Consider the following 23,868-nt stretch of genomic DNA (forward strand, 5'->3'; position numbering starts at 1 on the left):
ACCATTTGTGTGTTAAGTGGGGTTTCTTGATTCTGTCAGGGACAGGAAGGTTTGTGTGTAAAATCCCTCCCATCCGCAGGAAAGGCAATAGTTTTGCATTCCCTTGCGATACTTCTAGGTACACACGAAATGGATTACTTACAATACTTGCAATACTTGCAATACTTTTGAGTAAGTGAGGAAATGTAATATCAATGCGAGTGAATAGAAAATCATTGCGAGGTAATGCAAAAGTATTGTGAGGGGACGCAAAATAGCTAAAACCCCCCAAAATAATCACCTGGTCTCCGTATTGTAGCCTACGTGCGCTTCGGTTTTCCCTTTGTCGTCACAGAGGGACTTTCCTGTCGGTAGCTTCATGTATGGGGAAGCGTTTCTCCTCAGCAGTAAAGGACGCACATCAGATGAAACATGATAGAAACAGTTCGTTTATTTCAGCTTATATTGGTTTTGGAAGGAGTCAGCAATGTCAGGATGGGTAAGTGTTCGTTTAATTAGTATTGGTCGATAATGTAATGTTAGCATGGTAAGGAAGAACAGCAGGCCAAGATTTGTGGTTTGTTATATTATATTTGAGGGCTGTTTGGAATAATAGAATGATTAGACTCTATATTAGTGTCAGGATAGTTGTTAAAAGCTCTAAAGAACAGAACAACGGCGGCAACCCTCATCTAAATAGGTAGATTCACAAGGCTTAATGTTATACATGACGACGAACTTGCTACTTGACAGGCAAACGTGATTTTTCTGACAATGCCCCCTAGGCGGAATACCGCCTGCCGATAAAACGTCTGAGTGGAAACAAAGCATCAGTCAGTTTAAGCTAACGTTTATTGTTAACAGTAGTTGTGTGCTGTCAACAAAAATATCTTTTCGGCAATCATGTCGTGGACTGAAAAGTAATTAAGGGGTTACACCACTGTGTATCGGAGTAAAAGCTAGTTACAATATCAACCCTTTTACAGTATTTAACTCTCAGCAAAATAATTAATGTTCCTTATCGCAGCTGGACTGATATAACAGTATGGGTCATGACGTTAGTCATGGGTCCAAATCGAAGCATTTATCCATTCACGCCTGAAAGGCTGCGATTCGTCCAAGCTCCCTCCTGAGCCCGCCCCCTCAGGAGCTTATAAATTCAGGAGCGTGGACTGAAACTTCCTCTTTGAAAACTTCGCCTCGAAGTATCCAGTCTGAGTATATCTCATTCCTACGCTCATTTCTGTATTCAAAGAATCTTTGTGTGCTTTTACTCATTACGAGTTGGTGAGTTAATCAGGTTTTTTACCAGCTCAGTCTGGATGTTCGGCCACGGGCAACCTCTCCCCCGGCCACATCCAGGACTCTGGGCCAGCAGCTGCATGAGGTTGCACTGAGGGCAGCGAGCTGCCTCGGTCTCCCTCTCCCTCCCCCTCCCCCTCCCAGCGTGCTGGCCTCGCTGCTGGATGGGGAATTCTATGCTGGCCCAGCCGTGCCAGCCCCCAGCGCCCTCCCCTTCTTTGCGGAGGTACATGGGGAGCTGAAGACGACGTGGGCAACCCCCTACTCGGGCCGTGCCCCAGTGCCGGGGTTCGCCTCGTACATGCACCTCGACCAGGCCAAAGAGAGCGGCTGTGACGTTGTGATCGTCCCTACGGTTGAATATGCTCTCTGGCTGCCATGCCATTGAGCCGGGCTCTTTGGTGTGGTGGTCAGAGAGCATGTTTGGCACCCTGTAGACCCGGGTTCGAGTCCGGGTGGGGTGACCACGCAATCCCTTCGCTACAAATGGTGTCAGAAGTGGGATGCCCTGCTGTGAGGTCTTCGGAAGCGCACCCGTGAACATTGTGTGAGGGACCCCCAGGAATGTTCACCCCGTGTGAAGGACCCCATGGTTGGGTGAAGCACTGTGTGAAGAACCCCATGGTTGGGTGAAGCACTTGCGTGTGGGGTGCTCTGGATGGGAGAAGCATGATTGGTGTATGCGTGAGGATGTCTGTGTACGTGAAGCGCTTCCCGAAGGTGAGGGCAGTGTGATGATGTGATCGTCCCTACGGTTGAATATGCTCTCTGGCTGCCATGCCATTGAGCCGGGCTCTTTGGTGTGGCGGTCAGAGCGCATGTTTGGCACCCTGTAGACCCGGGTTCGAGTCCGGGTGGGGTGACCATGCTCTCCCTTCGCTACAGCGGCTACCTCTCTTTTCCGCCGGTCGAGGATGCAGTGGCGGGCTACCTCTCGCCCGCCTCCCCCACGATGCGCCTCGGCCAGAAGCCCCTCCTGCCCACGCGAGTGGCCAGGCACCAGGCGGCTCTGGCTGAGAAAGCCTACCTGGCAGCAGGGCAGGCTGCCTGCACCACGAACACGGCAGCACTCCTGCAGCGCTACCAGGCCAAGCTCTCCTCCTGTCTCGTCACTGTGCTGCCAACGGCTGTTGGGCATGATGGCATCGGCCGCGATCGCTCTCCCTCTGGGGATGTTACGCATGCGGCCTTTCCAAATGTGGTATCTCTCCTTGAGACTCAATTCATCCAAGGACAGACACCGCAGAATAACAGTGACCTCCAGATGCAGGAAAACCCTGGCAGTCTGGAGAACCCCGTGGTTCCTCGCGGCGTCAGGCCCCATGGGCATAGTGACGCACCGCGTAGTGGTAAACACAGACGCTTCCACGAGAGGGTGGGGAGCGGTCTGCGAGGGGGAAAGCGTGAACGGCCGCTGGTCTGCGGCAGAGGCTGTGTCACATATAAATGTATTAGAACTGCAAACGGTCGCCTTAGCACTGCACCACTTTCTACCCAGATTAAGTGGTCAGCATGTGTTGGTAAGACGGACAACACTACAGCATTGGCGTATATAAACCGCCAAGGCGGAGTGCGCTCCCCGTCACTACACTACTGGGCGAACCGCTTGCTCCTGTGGGCAGCAGTTCACATCCGTTCCCTCAGAGCAGTTCATATTCCAGGCCACCTCAACTACGGGGCGGACCTGTTATCGAGGGGCGACCCTCGAGCAGCAGATTGGTGTCTACACCCTCGGGTGATAGAGCAGATCTGGCTGCGTTTTTTCAGGGCGCAGGTGGATCTGTTTGCCAGCAGACAGAACACCTGCTGCCCTCTCTGGTTCTCACTAGGGGGCGACAACCCTCCACTCGGCATAGACGCGCTGAGCCACCAGTGGCCGAGCCTGCGCCTATATGCGTTTCCCCCAGTTCCGCTCCTCCAGCATGTGCTGAGCAGGGTAGCGGACGAGGGCAGAGAATTGTTATCCTCCTTTTGCGTCAGCAGAGGAGGAACGTTTGAATAGGCTTTGCCCAGTACGCGCTCTCCGATGCTATGTAGAGCGCACTGGGGCATTCAGACAATCAGATCAGCTATTGGTGTGCTTTGGTGCACGTGCAAAAGGCAGACCTCTATCAAAACCGAGCCTCTCCCGTTGGATAGTAGAGGCAATCGTGTTGTCTTATAAGAGTTTGTCTTTGGATCCCCCGGAGAAGTTGCATGCGCACTCTACGCGGGGGGTCTCTTCTTCCTGGGCCTTACTGAAAGGAGTCTCAGTGGAAGATATTTGTAAAGCTGCAAGCTGGAGTTCTCGCCACACTTTCATTAGATTCTATATGTTAGATGTGGCTGAACCTAGTTTTTTACAAGGTGTTCTACAGGCAGGCGATCTCTGAATCCCCTAGCCTGAGGGCGATATAATGATGTATGTGTTCATTAGCGTCTACGTGTTACGTTGCGAATGAGCCATTCCAGGGTTGTTTCCTACAGGCGAGGGATCACTGATCCCTGTCGCCGATGTATAAAGGATGTGCCCTATAATGTTCACCACCAGCTGCTGTATGAACCTCTAGGAGGGCGAAGCAATGTATAAAGTTGGTGTGTGTGATTGGCTGCCACTGTATTATCACGCGGGAATATATACGGTCCCATACTGTGATATTGCAGTCCAGCTGCGATAAGGAACGTTTCGGTTACTTACGTAACCTCGGTTCCTTAAGCAGGGACCAGATATGAAAAGTGTTGCGTGTACAGTGTTGCCCTTGGTTTGATACTTCTACGCTCAGTTTTCTTTCCAAGGAAGTTTCAGTCCACGCTCCTGAATTTATAAGCTCTTGAGGGGGCGGGCTAAGGAGGGAGCTTGGACGAATCGCAGTCTTTCAGGCGTGAATGGATAAAGGCTTCGATTTGGACCCATGACTAACGTCATGACCCATACTGTTATATCTGGTCTCTGCTTAAGGAACCGAGGTTACGTAAGTAACTAAGACGTTTTTCAGGATACTGGGCCGCAGGATACTATTGTACTATATTGGGTTGTTAACTGAATCAGTAGCTATGTCGCTTTCCAATACACCAGAATGGCTATTGATTTCACATTGGCTATTATCAGATTACTTACTATGCGTTTTCATAGATTTTTAGATCCAGTATTTCTAGTGTTAATTGCCCTTTTGAAAAGTAATTAGCAAACATCACGCAACCCCAAACAGAAAAATTCAGCATTCTCTGGAGCCCCAGCACACCCCAGCTGTCAATTTAGCATATTAAAAACCAGCTTTTTCATATCATATCACATTATGTCTCTGTCTAGACTTTACTTCCAGTAGTTCTGGTAATACGTGCCCTTATGGAAAGTTACTAGCCAAACATTACAGTTTTTCTCGATTGCTTTGGCACATTTTTCAAATCACTGTTTACTTTTTCAAAACAGCTCACACACAGCCCATAACAGAAGATGAAATAACCAAAACACTATTTGATGTTTGCAGAATGACACCACCTTCTCAAAACACACACCCATCAAAACCAAACATTTCCATCAAAACCTACAATTTGTGCTCAATTGAAAATTTACGTTTTCTCATTTATTTAACAATGGATAACAAAATTCAAACTACAGCTATTAATATCAACCTCTGAATCCATCACTTCAACTTTTGTGCAATACCCTCACAGCATTGACTATTTTATCACTGACAACATACTACAATTTGGGTTTTGTACTGAGCACTCTTGACAATATACTGTCAGAAAGTATTTGAAATCTGATCATTTGTATACATAATATATTGTAGTTCTGTTTTTGTATTGCTAAATACTGTAAAAGATATTCTAAACAAGGACCTGTCAACACCATTGATTTTACATTTGTTCTATTGTGTACAAAATGGCAAAGATTCTGACACAAAAATATTTATTGCAGTCATTTTTTCACATTAGATTGGATACTGTAAGTCAAAATGACAGGTTTCAAGATACAGTAAAAAGGTCAAATCTGTTCTGCAGTGAACAGTCTCCCCCTGCCACCAGTGTGGGCCAGTGTGTACCTCAGCAAGGACGAGGACAAGGAAGAGGCCATAGTAGAAATAGAGGGGCCCCTGTGTGGCGTTCATGTAAGATGCTCTAATGAAATTAGGGCAACAGTCATTGATCACGGGGTTCAGCCAAACCTGAGCCGTCATACTGTGGCATCAATTGTTTGTACGTTCGGCAATGACAATGACACTTTGATGGCCTTTACAGTCAATTTACTGTACTGTGTTTCATTGTATTTGCACTCTTGGCAACAACCATTTGTATACTTTTGTAAAGTGTGTTGCCACAATACAATGTAGTACTGTAGTTTCACTAAAGTAATTTACAACATAAACGGTAGAATTCTGATTACTGTATATTTACAGTATATTTACAGTATTTACAGCCTTTATTGCACTATTTTTGGTGGCGGCCTTCTCGATCCATGCTTGGTATCAAAATCAATCTATTGACCTCTTTTAGAGGTTGAGGACTACTTGATTAGTTGTGCACAGAGAGTTCACACAGGTGCTGACGAAATTTAGAATATAGAGAGCAGTTTCAGTAGGCTGCTACTAAGTGTCTGCAATGTGTTGACATGGTTATTCAAAATGGTTTTGTGTCTTTCTCTGAGAAGTGTGTTAACTGTTTCGAAAAGTGTGTTAAAACTAGTGATGTGTTAGTGATCCTTACAAGGACTCGAGAGTAACGAGTCCTCTCAAAAAAAGATTCGTTCATTTTCTCGTGGCCACGCATCGGGACTTGCATAGGCTGAGCCAAGGAAACAGAAATGATTCGTTGAATGCAGGTCACGTGGGAAATGATCAAAAGATCCGTATCCGAAGACCGAGTCTGTTTCCTCTAGCTACCAGTATGCAGGTCACGTGAAAAATGATCTAAAGATCCGTATCCGGCAGATGAACGAATCATTGATCCGAAGACTTGGTTGGCAGAAGAACGAAACATTGACCCGAAGACACGGTCGGGAGGTGAACGACTCGTTCATCTGCCGGATACAGATCTGTATCCGGCAGATGAATGAATCGTTCACCTCCCGACCGTGTCTTCGGGTCAATGTATCGTTCTTCTGCCAACCGAGTCTTCGGATTTCGTTCTTCTGCCAACCAAGTCTTTTGGATCAATGTTCAATTCGTTCATCGTTCATTTTTCACGTGACCTGCATAGGCTCAGCACTGGTAGCTAGAGAAAACAGAAATTACTCGTTCATTTTGACTGGGTCTTCGGATACGGATCTTAGGATAATTTTTCACGTGACCTGCATAGGCTCAGAAGAGGAAACAGAAAGGATTTGTTTACCTTGTGATAATTGAATGCTAGTGTGATAATAAATGACCACTTCAAATCATCCAGACTGTCATGATACATGATACAGATTCAAAGAACCGAGTCGGTAAAATTATCCGAACTTCCCATCACTAGTTAAAACTCAAAGAAATTTGTGTGAAAGCAATGAGAAATAGTTAACCCATTCGCCAGAGAAGACTCTTGCTGTGCAAAGAAGATGTGAGCATTAGATTAAGTTGACCCATGATTCGCTAAATGTGTGTATGCAATCGAGAAAAACTGTAAGCAGCCGCAAACTGAACAACTCAATTGATCAACTCTATTCAGCGTTTTCTAGAGCCCCAGCACACCCCCTGGCATCGCCAGTGCCTTAAAAGCCAGCTGTCACTGTCATGCTCATCGGACAGGCTGAGGACGTCTGCTTTACAACGCCCCGCAGAAGGGGGATGGTCTTCCCTGCATGAGTCTACCTTAGTCTGCCCACCCCATCTCATCTCATCTCAATTTATTATTTTACCAACCCACTGTCCATCCCTTTACTGGCTATACTAGCTCCTTGCACAGATTTAACCACTTATATTTTGCTCTTTGCACTATCCACACACACACAAGCACAAGAACACTATCTTTGCACTATTCACACTAGTAGCACAAGAACACAGAACCCCCGCAAAGCAGCCGGGCCAGACTCTGTCTCTCCATCAATCCTGAAGCACTGTGCTGATCAGCTGTCTCCGGTGTTCATAGACATTTTTTACACCTTACTGGAGACATGCCACGTACCAGCCTGCTTCAAGACCTCCACCATCATCCCCGTCCCCAAAAAAACAAAAATCACTGGACTCAACGACTACAGACCCGTCGCCCTGACCTCTGTGGTTATGAAGGCATTTGAGCGTCTTGTGCTGGTTCACCTCAAAGCCATCACTGACCCTCTACTGGACCCCCTGCAGTTTGCCTACAGAGCCAACAGGTCTGTAGACGATGCAGTTAACATGGCCCTTCACTTCATCCTCCAGCACCTGGACTCCTCAGGAACCTACGCCAGGATCCTGTTTGTTGACTTCAGCTCTGCCTTCAACACAATCATTCTGGCTCTGCTTCAGGACAAGCTCTCCCAGCTGAGCGTGCCTGACTCCACCTGCAGGTGGATCACAGACTTCCTGTCTGACAGGAGGCAACACGTGAGGCTGGGGAAGCATGTCTCTGACTCCAGGACTATAAGCACCGGTTCCCCTCAGGGCTGCATTCTTTCTCCTCTACTCTTCTCCCTGTATACCAACAGCTGCACCTCCAGTCACCAGTCCGTCAAACTCCTTAAGTTCGCGGACGACACCACCCGCATTGGGCTCATCTCTTGGGGGGAAGAGTCCGCTTACAGGTGGGAGATTGACCATCTGGTGACCTGGTGTGGGCAGAACAACCTGGAGCTAAATGCTCTGAAGACAGTGGAAATGGTCGTAGACTTTAGAAGGAACCCAGCCCCACCCACCCCCATCACCCTGAGAGACTCCCCAGTCGACACTGCGGCGTCCTTCCGCTTCCTGGGCACCATCATCTCCCAGGACCTCAAGTTGGAGCTGAACATCAGCTCCCTCACCAAAAGAGCTCAACAGAGGATGTACTTTCTGCGGTAGCTGAAGAAGTTCAACCTGCCAAAGACAATGATGGTGCACTTCTACACCTGCATCATAGAGTCCATCCTCACCTCCTGCATCACCATCTGGTACACTGCTGCCACTGCTAATGACAAAGGCAGACTGCAGCGTATCATCCGTTCTGCCGAGAAGGTGATTGGCTGCAATCTGCCATCTCTACAGGACCTGTTCGCCTCTAGGACCCTGAGGCGGGCAGGTAAGATTGTGGCCGATCCCTCCCACCCGGGTCACAAACTCTTCGAGGTCCTTGCCTCCGGCAGGAGGCTGCGGTCCATCAGGCTAACGTTACGGTTTGAGTGAATGGTGAGCGCGATACGGCGAAATGGATGATAAAAAGCTTCTGAATTGAAAGTTTACTTTTAAAAGTTGTGTTGTGCAAAAGAAGCGAGCTTCACTGTTGTCTGAAAATGTCAACAGGCAGCTGGCTGAAATCAAAGAAGTAGTAGGCTTACCTTTTATTGGTAACCTAACTGTTATGGTTCATTGTTTCTGAAATAAGAGGCCTGACTGCTATGTTCCCAGCAAACTTGAAAAAGAGAAAATATTAAGCCATGGTTTAACTACACTATAGGCTGAGTCCTTGTTTACCTGAAATGTGCACTTTATAATTTTATTTTGTACCGCCCTGTTTGACAATGTTGGGTTTCAATAAAATAAAACATTTGCTTAAAGCAAGCCAATCCACTTTTCCATGTTGATAAGGGCATTCAAATAAAAATAAAATGATGGAAAAAATAAATAAACGAAGGGACATTTAGAATAGATACAAATTTGCGATTAATCGCGATTAATTTTGAGTTAACTATGACAAAAATGCGATTAATCGCGATTAAATATTTTAATCGTTTGACAGCACTAATATATATATATATTGTATCCTATATACTGTGTTTTATCTGAAGTACTTCTCTCATGTGTAGTACTTAGTGGGTTTTTATGTTTTTATGTTATGTGTAGTACTTATTGTCTTTGTATGTTTTATGTTCACTGACTGTATGCACCTATACACCAGAACAAATTCCAGGTAGGTGTAAACCTACTTGGCAATAAATACTATTCTGATTCTGATTCTGATTCTGATTCCTCCTGGGCGTCTACATTGTCACAATCAATGCATATTGTACCATAGGGTCAGACCCATTTTTGTATCTGTAAACACCCCACTCCTTGTGAACATGTTCTCCCTATGTGTATGTGATTGATGTATGTATGTCTGTGAGTTGTATAAGTGTATAAGTCTATAAACTACTGGATGACCTAAATTTCCCTCGGGATTAATAAAGTATCCATCTATCTATCTATCTATCTGTCCTGAAGTGTTTCAGTGTAGTGGAAAAAGAAGAAGAAATTAAAAACCTTTATTGTCATTGTATTTGCATACAACTAAATTTGGAGCGCTGCTCCTGTTGGTGTGACCGGGGACAACATATAACACAACAACATATAACACAACAACAACATATAACACAACAACATATAACACAACAGCAACATATAGCACAACAATAGTACAAATCACTCCAGAGTGTAACTGCTTAAAAACTGAAACAGAAAAGCTGCCCTTTGTGTTTCACAAAAGAAGTCTCAGTCAGTCACCCTTTCATTTCAAATTAGGTGTGTCTTTTCAAATATTTCGGCTCTCGGCCACATTAATTAACAATAAGTTCTGAAATTCAAGTTCTTAAATGCTCAGTGGTTTAAGCTCCAAAGTTTGGCTTTGGAGAGTTTCCTGTGTAAAACATCGACTCCCATTGAAAATGAATGGCAGCTGGTTGCTTTGTCTCTCTACTCTGTCACTCATGTGACCAAGGGGGTGAGATTTGGCGATTTACAGTGACAAGAGACTGTGTATAAATACTGGAGTGTATAGTATTATAAATACTGGAGTGTTTATGAGCACACACATCGAACGTACAGCTACAGGTCCGTGAGGAGCAATTTGCTGAATTTGACAAGAAGTATAGTGGATTAAAATTGCAAACTAGTCTTTTGCTGTGGCACACAATTTCAGATGAGAAAATATTGGATGATTAGGTTGCCTAGTGAGAGAGAAAAATCTTAAACAGAAAGAACCCGGGTTCAGAGAAACTAAGCACTGCACAGAGAGAAAGGAAATGTTTGCCTTGTAAAGAGCCTGATGGACCCCTCACCTCCATGGTAGGGTCATGGAGTTATATGTTGTTATAATGTAATGAAGTAGGTCAATATTGAACCGTACATCCTGAAGCACAAAGTCATGCTTTACGATTTTCCTCCCAAACCCTGCCAACCCCAAAGGCAACAAGGCGGATGCCAGAATTAGCTAAGGAAGGAACAGAAGTCGTTAGATAATGCCCTTAAACGGAAACGTCTGGAATTTTGGCCCTATTGATAGATCTTTGTGGGAGCTGTCAGTGGCTAAAACAAAGGGTTTACTTTAACTTGCTGGCTCTAACTCAATACTGGACCGATTTTGATTGTTATTTGTCCCTAGTAACAATTTTGACCCCGAAAGATCTAAAAACATAGGGCCCAGGTTGGAACATTTTCCTTACCAGCCTTGTCAAAGCGACAATACAGTATGTCGACAATATGTTTTTAAGGTATGTGTCTGTAAGTAGTTTCTGTGACATTCCCTCTTATTCATTTTGATGATCCACAGTCATACTATGGGGAGAGAGACATTCCCATGCTATTCACTATGTAGTTTTGTTGTCTGTTGGTTTTGAATTCAACAGATCAACAGAATTCAACTGTGATGAACCTGACTGCATAATATCATGTGCTGTTGTTTTATGTTTTGTTTTTGTTTTCTTGTATTCTCTTTTGCCGTCCTCTGCAGTTGCACCCCCAGACAACGTGACCATCCTCTGCCAGAATGGCAGAAACATTGCCTACTGGAACCACACTGGACCCTCGCTGGATCCGGTCTTGTTCTCAGTGGCGATTAAAGATTATTGGTAAGTAAATAGTTTTCCCCTTATACAGGTAGAGCTCTAGTCATCCATTTATAGTGGAGTCACAGTTCAAGGTTTCTGAGAGATTTCAGTGGCTTTCATATAGCCTAAATCTTGTACCTTTTAACACATTTGCAATGAACATATAACACCATTATATGGTGGGTTAAACACTATTTCTCAGCTCGTCAACACTAATGAAGTGACAAGTTTGTCAGAAAAGAATGATATCATTGCTGACACCTTGGTTAAAAGATAATTAGTTCTTAAAATGAGACAGATTATCTGTCATGACTCGGGATTTCTGTTTGCGCCACTGGGGTCATTGGCGACCTCTGGTGGTCTAAAGACATTGTTTCGGACTCATTGTATTGTTTGCCTCTGTCTTTGTCCCACACCTGTCTTGCATTATGTAATGATGGTTCAATTAACGTTGTTGGACCAGGGTATAAATACCTGGTAGTGTGCTTGACACGTCATCGCGACGTTTGTTTAGACGTGGTGTTCTCTGTAACCCTCTCGTAACGTTTGCTAACGCGGTTCTCGGCCGCTGTCTCGCTGCTTCTCCAAGCGGTTTATGGATACTTGTTTTTTGGTTTCTTTGCCTGGGTGAGCAAGAGCTATACTTTTATAGCTTCTTTAGTTAAGCCTTTTTTTCATATTGACTGGTCTTCTGTGCGTTGGACTTACTTCTCTGTTTGGATTATTGCCATTTTTGGATATAACGATTTCGTTTGGATTACTATCTTTTTGAGTTGTGACGGTGAGAAAATAAAACAAACTTTTGACTTTACTCTCTGCATCTGGGTCCTCAATAGCCCACTGGGTAAATCGTGGGTTACCAATCCAGCGGCCCGGGTTCGCTTCCCGACTCCGGTGTCCTGACAGAACGTCGCGATCATTATGGACCTAGCAGAGCAAATGTCCCAGCAATGGGAAAGAATGGAGCAGATGCTCCAGGCTATATCTCTTAGCCTACAGGCAAGCAACACCCGTCTTGACCAGCACGAACAAGCACTCGTTCACCACAGGGAAGCAGAAGGTCGCCAGCAGGAGGAAGCTACTCGCCAGCAGGCAGAGCTGGCGGCGCAGCGGGAGCGTATGGCCCACCAGCAGGCGCTGCTTACTTCCCAGCGCGACAGCATGTCTCTCCAGCAGGAGAACCTTGTCCGCCAAGAGGCAGATATTGCTTGCCAGCGAGAGGACTTACTTCGCCATACCCAGCACCTGCAACAACTGGACCAGAGAGGCGCCGCACAGCATCTCCCTGAGGCTCCTGTCCCACACTCCGCTGCGGACCCCCGGGTCTCCCAGCCGCATCGCTATGATGGCAGCAAGGGGGGTTGTCGGGGCTTTCTTACACAGTGCGACCTGATCTTCGAGCTCCAACCCCGTGCCTTTGCCTCGGACCGCTTTCGCATAGCCTACATCATTACCCTTCTCACAGACAAGGCCTTGAAATGGGCTACCGCAGTCTGGGCGAAGCAGGGCTCAGTATGCTCTTCCTTCAAGGATTTCCAGGAAGAGATGTTACTGGTCTTTGACCAGTCTACGACCGGGCCAGACTCTGCCAAGCTGCTGATGACCATTCGGCAGGACAAGCGTTCCGTTACGGACTATGCTATAGAGTTCCGCACTCTCGCAGAGGAGAGTGAATGGAACGACAGGGCTCTGGTAACGGCCTCCCACCACGGGCTGTCGGACGCCTTGAAGGACGGGTTGGCGTCGATTGGGTGTCCCAGGGAGTTAGAACCTCTGATTGCCCACGCCGTGCGGTTGGACAACCGTATGAGGGAGCGTCGTGGGGACCAGGGGGTCTCCTGGCTACTACCAGCAGGCTCTGGGAGGTCCAAATCAAGGGAAGATCCCGAGTCCATGCAGCTGGGAGGGGCCCGACTGCCGGTCCAAAGAGAAGGAGCGGCGGATGCGTGAGGGCTTTGTTCTATACTGCGGCGAGACTGGTCATCGCCTATCTTCATGTCTTGAGCTCTCGGGAAAAGGGGTCGTCCGTCCAACCAGGGGAGGGGTTGTGACGGGCGCAACCCTTTCTTCCCAGTCTCCGGACCAGGCGGTGTATCTCCCTATTTCCATCTCCTGGGGTAAGAACAAACATTCATGCCAGGCTCTGGTAGACTCCGGAGCAGCAGGTAACTTCATAGACCGGGGGCTTGCTCAAAGGCTCAAGATTCCTCTGGTCTCCCTTGAGACACCGCTTTGCTGTCACCGCCCTTGATGGGCGAGCACTGGGGAACGGCAGCGTGACCCGAGTCACATCACGGGTGAGGCTGCAACTGGAAGATCATCGTGAGGAGATCTCCCTAAACCTGATCTGCTCTCCGGAGTTTCCGGTGGTCTTGGGGTTCCCCGTGGCTCAACCGCCACAACCCCCATCTTGACTGGGTAACGGCCGCATCCTCGAGTGGGGTCCCACCTGCCACGGCCACCTGCCTCTTCAGTGACTCTCCTCCTTGTTTTCCCGAGCCTCCTGAGCCTGCTGAACTGTCGCTGGTGCCGGCAGAGTACCTGGATCTGCAGGAGGTGTTCAGCAAGAGCCGGGCTGCTTCACTTCCACCTCACCGGCCATACGACTGCTCAGTCGAGCTACAGCCAGGCACCAGTCCAACAAGAGGGCGGATTTTTTCCCTTTCCCGTCCAGAAAGGAAGGCCATGGACGATTACATCAGGGACGCTCTAGCGTCTGGGTTCATCCGTCCGTCCACGTCCCCTGCTTGGAGCGGGGTTTTTCTTCGTGGGCAAGAAGGATGGTTCCCTGCGGCCTGTATCGACTACTGGAGCCTTAACAAAATCACCATCCGTAATCGTTACCCTCTGCCACTGATGTCCACATTTGATCTCCTCCAGGGTGCAAGCATTTTTACCAAACTAGACCTGCGAAATGCCTACCACCTGGTCCGCATCCGGAAGGGGGACGAGTGGAAGACGGCCTTCAACACCCCTACGGGGCACTACGAGTACCAGGTAATGCCTTTCGGCCTGACTAATGCTCCAGCCGTGTTCCAGGCCCTGATCAATGACTGTCTCCGGGACATGATTAATCATTTTGTTTTTGTGTACCTGGACGATATTTTGATTTTCTCCAGTTCTCTGCAGGAACATCGGCTACATGTCCGACAAGTTCTCAAGAGACTCTTAAGAACCATCTTTTTGTGAAACCCCAGAAGTGCGAATTTCACAGGCCTGAAGTCACCTTCCTGGGGTACATACTTAGGGAGGCCCAAATCGAAATGGACCCAAAGAAGACCAAGGCAGTGAGGGACTGGGAGGCTCCTAAGTCCGTTAAGGGGGTACAGCAGTTCCTGGGCTTTGCAAATTTTTATAGGAGGTTCATCCGAGGTTTTAGTTCTATTGCAGAACCCATCTCCGCCCTGACCAAGAAGGGTCGGGGTCCCTTTGTCTGGTCCCCTAAGGCGGAGAAGGCCTTTTGTGAACTGAAGAGAAGGTTCTCTTCGGCTCCCATTCTCGTCCTTCCGGACCCATCCCTGCCTTTCACTGTGGAGGTGGATGCCTCTGAGGTAGGGGTTGGGGCTATCTCTCACAGAAGGCTCAGGACGGCAAGATCCACCCCTGCGCCTTCTTCTCCACCGGCTGAGCCCTGCGGAATCCCGGTACGACGTGGGTGACCGGGAGTTGCTGGCCGTCAAGCTGGCGCTCGAGGAGTGGAGGCACTGGCTGGAGGGTGCTCAACATCCGTTCCTGGTGTGGACGGACCATCGGAACCTTGAGTACCTCCAGGTCGCCAAGCACCTCAACCCCCGGCAGTCTCGATGGTCCTTGTTTTTTAGTCGGTTCGACTTTACCCTCTCCTACCGCCCGGGTTCGAAGAACACCAAGCCCGACGCCTTGTCCCGGCAGTTTCCCTCGTCTAGCCAGGATAAGGAAGAGAGGTCCGTCATTCCCCTCTCCCGGATCGTGGCGTCCATCCGCTGGGGGATTGAAGCCAAGGTCAGAAGGGCGCAACGGGACGAACCCACCCCAGGCCCGGAGAGGCCTGGACTCCTCTTCGTTCCCCGAGGCGTACGGTCACAGGTACTCCAGTGGGGTCATGCTTCACGTATCACAGCACACCCTGGGGCTCGACGGACGCTGGAGTTCGTGCAGAGACGGTTTTGGTGGCCTGGCATGGCCGAGGATGTAAAGGCTTTTGTCGGTGCCTGCGCCATCTGTGTACGAAGCAAGAACCCCCACCAGCGGCCTCTGGGGTTGCTACACCCTCTCCCCATTCCACACCGACCGTGGTCTCACATTTCTATGGATTTTGTGACCGGTCTCCCTGTGGCGGAGGGGAACACGGTTATTCTGGTTTTCTAAAGCCTGTCGCTTTGTGCCATTGCCCAAGCTACCGTCCGCACTTGAGACAGCGAAACTCACTTTTAACCATGTCTTTCGGTTGTTTGCTCTTCCACAGGATATCGTGTCCGACCGTGGTCCCCAGTTTTCCTCCAGGGTGTGGAGGGCTTTCTGCAAGATCATTGGGGCGACGGCCAGTCTCTCCTCCGGCTTCCACCCTCAGTCGAACGGACAGACGGAGAGGATGAACCAGGAGCTCGAGACCACCCTGAGGGCACTGGTGGCAGACAACGCGTCCTCCTGGAGTTCCTGTCTGCCGTGGGCAGAAAATGCACACAACACCCTCCAGTCTTCCGCTACTAACCTGTCGCCTTTTCAGTGCCAGTTTGGGTTCCAGCCTCCCTTGTTTGCAGAGCAGGAGGAGGACGTCGGGGTGCCTTCGGTTCAACACTTCATGAGAAGGTGTAGGCGGACCTGGAGGAAGGCCCGGCAGAACCTGGTGCGCACCGCGAGGACCAACCAGTCCCAGGCCACCGGCGCCGGCGACCTGCTTCATCCTTCCGTCCAGGGCAGAGGGTGTGGTTGTCCGCACGGGATATTCCCTTGCGAGTGGAGTCCCGCAAGCTGGCGCCTCGGTTTATTGGTCCGTTCAAGGTCGTCCGGAGGATCAACCCGGTGACCTACCAGCTCCAGCTCCCTCGCACCCTGAGGATTAACCCCTCATTCCATGTTTCCCTCCTGCGACCCCTCCTATCCTCTCCTCTGGCTCCGGCTGCCAGGCCCCCTCCCGCCCCCCGCATCGTGGGTGGACAGCCCGCCTTCACAGTTCGCCGGTTGCTGGACTCCCGTCGGGTTGGGCGCGGGTTACAGTACCTGGTGGACTGGGAGGGTTACAACGCAGAGGAGCGCTCATGGGTCCCGGCCCGGAACATTTTTGACGACTCCCTCATCAGTGACTTTCACCGCAAGCATCCTGATCGCCCAGGGGTCGTCAGGAGACGCCCCTAAGAGGGGGGGTACTGTCATGACTTGGGATTTCTGTTTGCGCCACTGGGGTCATTGGCGACCTCTGGTGGCCTAAAGACATTATTTCGGACTTATTGAATTGTTTGCCTCTGTCTTTGTCCCACACCTGTTTTGCATTGTAATTATTGTTCAATTAACTTTGTTTGACCAGGGTATAAATACCTGGTAGTGTGCTAGACACGTCATCGCGACGTTTGTTCAGACGTAGTGTTCCTTGTTACCCTCTCGTAACAGTTACTGTTTGCTAACGCGGTTCTCGGCCGCTGTTTCTGCTTCTCTAAGCGGTGGCCTTTGGATACTTGTTTTTTGGTTTCTTCGCCTGGGTGAGCAAGAGCTATACTTTTCTAGCTTTCTTAGTTAAGCCTTTTTCATATTGACTGTCCTTCTGTGCTTTGGACTTACTTCTTTGTTTGGATTATTACCTTTTTGGATTTAACGATTTCGTTTGGATTACTACCTTTTGAGTTCTTCTGTGCTTTTGGATCTACCTCTTGTGTTCGAGTTTTTGCTGTTCAAGACACGTTGCATTTTTTGAAACTCCGTTTTGACGGGGAGAAAATAAAACAAACTTTTGACTTTAATCTCTGCATCTGGGTCCTCAATAGCCCACTAGTTAAATCGTGGGTTACCAATCCAGCGACCCGGGTTCGCTTCCCGACCCGACTCGGTGTCCTGACAAGAAGGCAAAACAATGAGTGTGCATGGCCGCCTACCACTCCAGTCCAACAATGTGTTTGCTCTGAAATCAATATATATATGCTACCAAGCCAGTAACCAGGCAAACAAACCAATATACAGTATGTGATGCATAACCAATAGTCTCAGTCTCAGACTTGGTTCAAAACAAGTGCATGATGACTGATACATATGCAACAAAACCATATATACATATGCCAACAAACCATATAGTGAACAAATAGACCAATGCATTTGTACAACACCAGTTTTGAACTGCCCCCGAATAGCTGTGGTCCCTATCAGAGGCCCACTATCCAAACTGGGGCCCCTGACCCTGATTCCCCCTGCTCTCTCCCCCAAAGAAACTTTGCTGACCCCGTGTCCTCAATTTTAACCAAAGCGCTATAACGCACACACACACACACCCGCACACACACACACACACAGACATACTCCACACTTTTGCTTGCGCTATGAGAGCACACACACAAACATGTAATCACACATATGGCAAACAGCCCGTCCAGACCAATTGGGTCAATCCCACACACAATGCCAGTCAGTGTATGCCTTTTTTCCTCACCTAAATTGATTCAGCCTTATTTAAAGTCTGATACTGTTAAAAAAAAAGATATTTTGTGTGATTTCTCACCAGTGTGTAAGTATGGCAGAGTGTGAATGTGCTGCCCCCTTCTGGTGAAGACCTGAAGTGTAACTACAGAAAGCTGTTCAATCTCTTGATACTAATGCAGGTAGAGCGGTTTTGTAAGAGTAAAAACAACTGACTAGTCAACTATTATGATGAATAAAGAGGAAGTTATATGCGACTAAATCACTCTCTTTTCTACTGAGATAAAGCTGAATACACCAGAAGCCAATGGCAAGACTTCCACAGATCTAGACTAGAGCTCCTACTCAGATAAAAAAAAGAGAGAGCAAGAGAGAGAGAGAGACTGTGATATGACAACTGCATTGGGTAATGTTTTCATTTTATTTTCATGTGAAGAAGAGCCTGACTGAATGAGTATCAGTGGTTGATCGTTAGCTGAGAGTTGTGTGGGGGTGAGGTATCACATGCACAGATTAGAGAGCCCAGCTTGCTCCGGTAAGGCAGGTGAGGTCCCAGCGTTCAGTTCAGTCATGCATCGCGCTGATGAGTGAGGCTCTTCACACAGGATTCAGTGTCCTGGGGAACACAACAGCCGTAAGACCAACTGTTAGATAACACAGAAGGAGAGATGGGGGGTAATATTTCAAGGTCCTCCAGTTACAAGTTTTGGCACAACAGTTATTTTAAGAGAAGTGTCATGGAGAACAGTTTCATTTAAAAAAATGCAGTTTGCGATTCGGTTTCAGTTTTGCCAAAGATATTTGCGCTCAACGGCCAATCAAATTAAATCCGTCCCTTCTGGACTTCTGAAGCACTGTGTTGATTGGCTGGGACTGTTTATGACTCGGTCCGAGCCACTATGTTTCTTTCCCATTTACAGAGCCAGGACTGTATGAACACTAGAGGTTTTTTGACCTCAAACACTCAATGGACAGCTAGAGGAACGTGAGGAGCAATTCGTTGAATTTGACAAAAAAGTGTATGAGATTAGAATTAACGGACAGCACCTTTAACTGCGAGGGGGAAAAAACGAAAGAAAAGAAAGGCAACAAGACGGCTAGAAAGAATGAAAGAAGAAGCACAAACAAATAAGACGCATGAAAACAGAGGGAATAATGGTGAACGAGAGAGAGAGAGAGACTCACTGACTGTCACAACATTCTGGAAGTGCTTTTTGTATGACTCATGAAGTTTGTATGCTTCAATCACACCCTGAGCACTTAGAGTGGCGATACTGCCAGCTGGAACTTCTATTTGGCTTTGACCATAAGAAACCGCAGACCCTCTCTGACTCTCTGATGAGTAGGGGTGTCTTTAGGCAACCTGCACACGATAACTGTCCCAGTCCCAGGACCCTTCAAGCGTTCCCGTGGCAACAGGCGGGGAGCAGAGAGGGAATCTATGAGCACCTGTGCCCTACGGCAAAAAAGTGTTCTTGGCAGAATCCAGCAAGGCAGATCATCCGACAGACCACACACAGGTGTGAGAGAGAGTGTGTTTGTGAGTGTGTGTGTGTCGATATGTCTCTCTGTGTGTGTGTGTGTGTGTGTTAGAGAGAGAGAGAGAGAGCATGCAGCAAACCTGTGTGGTCTACACTTATTAAAAGAGGGTTTCTCTGCCGTCAGAGATATTTGGGTGCGTTTTTTTTTTTTTTTTTTAAATGTCTGGTGCTTCTCTCTCTCTTTCTCTCTCTGGGACTCTGTCCTCTCCTGCCCCCTCCCTCTATCTCTTTCATCTGTCTCTTCTTTTGTGTCTTTTCTCCCTCTACTCCATCTTGGATTCGGGGGTTGGAGGGGCTCCAGTAAAGGGGATTACTGTTAGACTTTTAATCTCCACAGTTTCCTCATTTGATGCAAACGCTCTGAGAAACCCCTCACATACACACACCGACACCCACCTGTGGACACACACACATGCAAGTATGCAAACATGCATACACACACACACACACACACACACACACACACACACATCAACAGATTAACACACAACATACCCATGCACATCACTGTACACACACATGTATAAATGCACATGAATGTATACCTTGATGAAAGCCCCACACAGTTGCACACAACAGCCTACCAGATATTTCTCATATCACAAGCAATCATAGACGGATTAATATAAACACCCTCCCAAATGCGCATTAACAAAGTCTTTCACCCCCCCACACACACACACACACACACACACACAAACACATACAGGCCTTGCCTCGCTAACGTTAATCTGACGCCTATTGGTATAAATTAGACTAATGAAATGAAATGAAAGTGTTTGGCCGAGTCCAATATTATTATGAACAATTAGATGGTAATGGTACTAATGACATCATTCTGTATGATAATTTACTCAGCACACTTGTCTGTGTGTGTCCGTGCATCTGTGTCTTTGTGTCGGTATGTGTGTGTGTGTGTGTGTGTGTGAGTGTGTGTGTGTCTACATGAACTAGTTTGTTCCCAGGCTCCACACTGTACTTATACACACTTCCAACAACTGGGACTGGGAACCGTGTGATAAATATGTGTTGTGTGTGTGTGTGTGTGTGTGTGTGTGTGTGTGTGTGTGTGTGTATGTGTGTGTGTGTGAAGTATGCCTTTCCCAGGAACCACAGTAATCCTCGTCTTCTCTCTCTTTATTTAGAGGCGAGCCTCTCCAGTGGTGGTCCCTTGGAGGGGGATTCCACCTCTTCCACACCACTCTCATCTCTCTCTCTCTCTCTCTCTCTTACTTTCTCTCTCTTCCTCTCTCTCTCTCTCTTCCTCTCTCTCTCTCTCTTCCTCTCTATCTCTCTCTTTCTCTCTTCCTCTCTCTCTCCGTTCCTCTCTCTCTCTTCCTCTCTCTCTCTCTCTCTCTCTCCCTGTATCCCTCTGTCTCTTCCTCTGTCTGTATAAGACTCTGTGTTGGTATCATAATGTGTCTAACTTATCTTGCTCAATGCTCTTTCTGTTAGTGTTGAGTAACTAGTATCTCAGTGTAGTTTGATTGTTGAGTGTATGCATATATGTGTTTGTGTGTGTGTGTGTGTGTGTGTGTGTGTATGTGTGTGTGTGTTTGAGTGTTTAGTGTATGCATATATGTGCGTGTGTGTGTGTGTGTGTGTGTGTGTGTGTGTATGTGTGTGTGTGTGTTTGAGTGTTGAGTGTATGCATATATTATATGTGTGTGTGTTCATGTTTCTTTGATGTGATGATGTCACTCTTTGAAGCCTGGTTAAGTGTGAATAAGTCTGTGAGGGTTTTCAAGTCACAGGGGACTGAAAAATGAGCCTTTGGGATGGTAGGCAGTCATTGACCCACAACACACACACACACACACACACGGACACACAGACGCAGACACACACACACACACACACACACACACACACACACACACACAGAGACACACACACACACACACACACACACACACACGCTCACACACAAGTTGAGTCTAAGCCCATTCAACACAACATTAACATTCACTCTTCACTCATCACCCATGCACGCACACACATACACACGCACACACACACTCACACTCAACTGCAAACTCACACCAACTATGTGTGCACATTCGCTGGCAGACATTCACACACTCACACTCCTCTATGTTTGCACACACACACACACACACACACACACACACACACACACGCACAAACACACAAACACACACACACACACACACACACACACACACACACACACACACACACTCAGACATGTATTAGCATTTACTCACCACAACACACACACCTGCAGTCACCTGAGAACAGTCAAGGAGGAAAACACCCAACTCTTTATCTTTGATCCTAAAAGACACCAGGAGCAAACACACATGCATGCATACATGCAAAACAGAGCGAGATAGACCGACGGGCACACACACACAACACACACACACACAACCACAGTGAGAGGATGTTTTGCTGAGTATTGAAGCTGTAACATTTCACACTTGAATGGTGCTGAATTCATTATACGTCAATCCCAAAATGTCTTTAAAAAAACTTAGCAGGTCAAATCTTGCCTTTTGGCTCATCAATTACATGTTTATCTAGCAGTAGACAGAGCTCAACCTGTTTGTGGTGTCAGATTATCAGGTATCCGCAGAGCTAGGTTCATTCCTTTTGGGCCCCCATCTACAAGACAACATTTGTTTATTTATTTATTTGAAATTATAAGACAACACATTTACAATGTTCACCATGTTTGGATGTTTACACACACTCAGGTAACACTTTACCTGAATTTTCTGTCATAACACTAATATTAGCAAGTGATAAATGTGGAAGATCATAATGGTTACAACATTTGTCGAACGCCATTGTGTCATTTCATGACAGAGTCATGCCAATTGTATAACACTATGATGTTATCACGTTAACATTATCAGTAATGGTCAGGACAGCTTTTATAATGTTGCATAGTATGAGAGTTTATTAGCCTCTACCATTACAGCATATTATGAAAACTGTCATGAGAATCACTGCTACATCATCTAAAAACTAAACGTCATCACAAATAATACCGATATGTGGAATCATGGCAATAATATCAATTATTGAGGGGTCAAGTGAGGTCTTTTACAAACAAGAGAGCCAGGATGAAACTGATTTTTTTTTAGCTAAAACAGAAAAATGTACGCTCTTTTTATATCCATGACATCAATATAATGATTGCTACTAAATGACTGGAGTGGAATGACTAGAGTGTTTCAGATGCTGTATTAAGTGTCATCACTCAACACTATGAGGACGTCTGTGTTTAAACACATTGCAGCTGTGGCAGCAGTGCTACTGAGAGAGCATCTTATCCAAGAAAGAAACGTATTTGCTTACATTAATTCAACAGACAGCATGGGGTTTCACCAAGTGTTGGCCGACAACTCTGATAGGGCACATTAACCACTATAATCGAATTTAAGCGTGGATAAAATAAACCATGTTTTACTTAAATTTTTGTAACATTCGGTTGCCGTTCAGTTCCAATGAATCACTAGATGGAGGTGAAGGTCATCGTCCACCTCCCAAAGAGAACTCACATAAATGTCTGTTATCACTGGGTGTTTTTTAATCCCAATATACAGCACAAAAACGGCAATGCATAAACCATTCTACATTCTACAAGAGAACGTCTTTCGGAATGATTCTCCCTCTGCTATGACTATGAGTTGCATCTGGCGCAGGGAACACAGTTTCCAAATGAGTGACAGGCCGGAATCCCCGCGCTCGTTTGTAGCTCAGACGTACCCCCTTTCCGAGTCCTAGTAATAAAAACAAACTCGGAAAACGCTGGATCCCACCTGTCAATCATGGCGCAGGAGCTCTCTTTGATATCTCGCGCTGTAAACATGCCGCCTTTCTCCGGATAATTTGTTGAACATAGTTACGGTTGTCAGGGCTAAAGCCGTGCCACTCGAAGCGTCTGCCCGCCGAAATGTTTACGTTGGCAGCGCCCGGTTCCTCTGCCTAGAGCGCTGTTATGGCGAGACGACTCGATTGTCAATAACTGTCACCCCCTCGGGGTGGCGGGTGCGTTTTTTTTGCGAGAGGTAATTAGAGCTGAAGCAACGCCACGTGTTGAAATATGCCAGACAAGAGCCGGTGCCAAGAACCGCATGGCATTCCCACCTTTAAAAACATCTTTGGGTGGCACAGACATTTATCATCCTAATAAAACGAATAAAATGATATGTGAATCATTCAGTCATGCAAATGGGGCTTAAACGGAAAACCATTTTTAGTTATTTTTAAAGGACATCCACTGATTTACACAGGAGGCGTCCTCACACGTACATGTGTGTGTGTGTATGTGTGTGTGTATCCACCTGTTGGCCTCGGGCTTTGGGTGAGGAGGAGGAGGAGGAGGAGACTCTTAGGCACAGATTGGCCTCATAATCCCTCACGCTAAAAGATATATGGGCGCATCAACGCGGTTAATATTATCTGCGCTACAGGAACAATGGCTGCTTTGTCGGACGCAGCCGACAAAGGAAGGAGAGCACGCGCAGGAAGGTGTGCGTCTTACCTGCAGAGCAAGGCTGGGGGTGCGTGCGAGTGATAAGAGCGTCAATTCTACAAAGG

The 23,868-nt window shown here is 47.2% G+C and overlaps 1 protein-coding gene across 1 annotated transcript in view; it reads left to right on the forward strand.

The window, feature by feature from the left end:
• The first annotated feature begins 285 nt into the window (after nt 1–285).
• LOC105888574 overlaps nt 286–23,868 on the forward strand; it is a 55,829-nt gene continuing 32,246 nt past the window's right edge. Inside the window, exons 1-2 of the mRNA XM_031578628.2 lie at nt 286–478; nt 11,059–11,176. Coding sequence (XP_031434488.1) covers nt 412–478; nt 11,059–11,176 — 185 coding nt within the window. The 5' untranslated portion in view covers nt 286–411. The remainder of the gene's footprint in view (nt 479–11,058; nt 11,177–23,868) is intronic.

The sequence above is a fragment of the Clupea harengus genome, chromosome 13 (genome assembly GCF_900700415.2).
Source record: "Clupea harengus chromosome 13, Ch_v2.0.2, whole genome shotgun sequence".
Lineage (NCBI taxonomy): Eukaryota > Metazoa > Chordata > Actinopteri > Clupeiformes > Clupeidae > Clupea > Clupea harengus.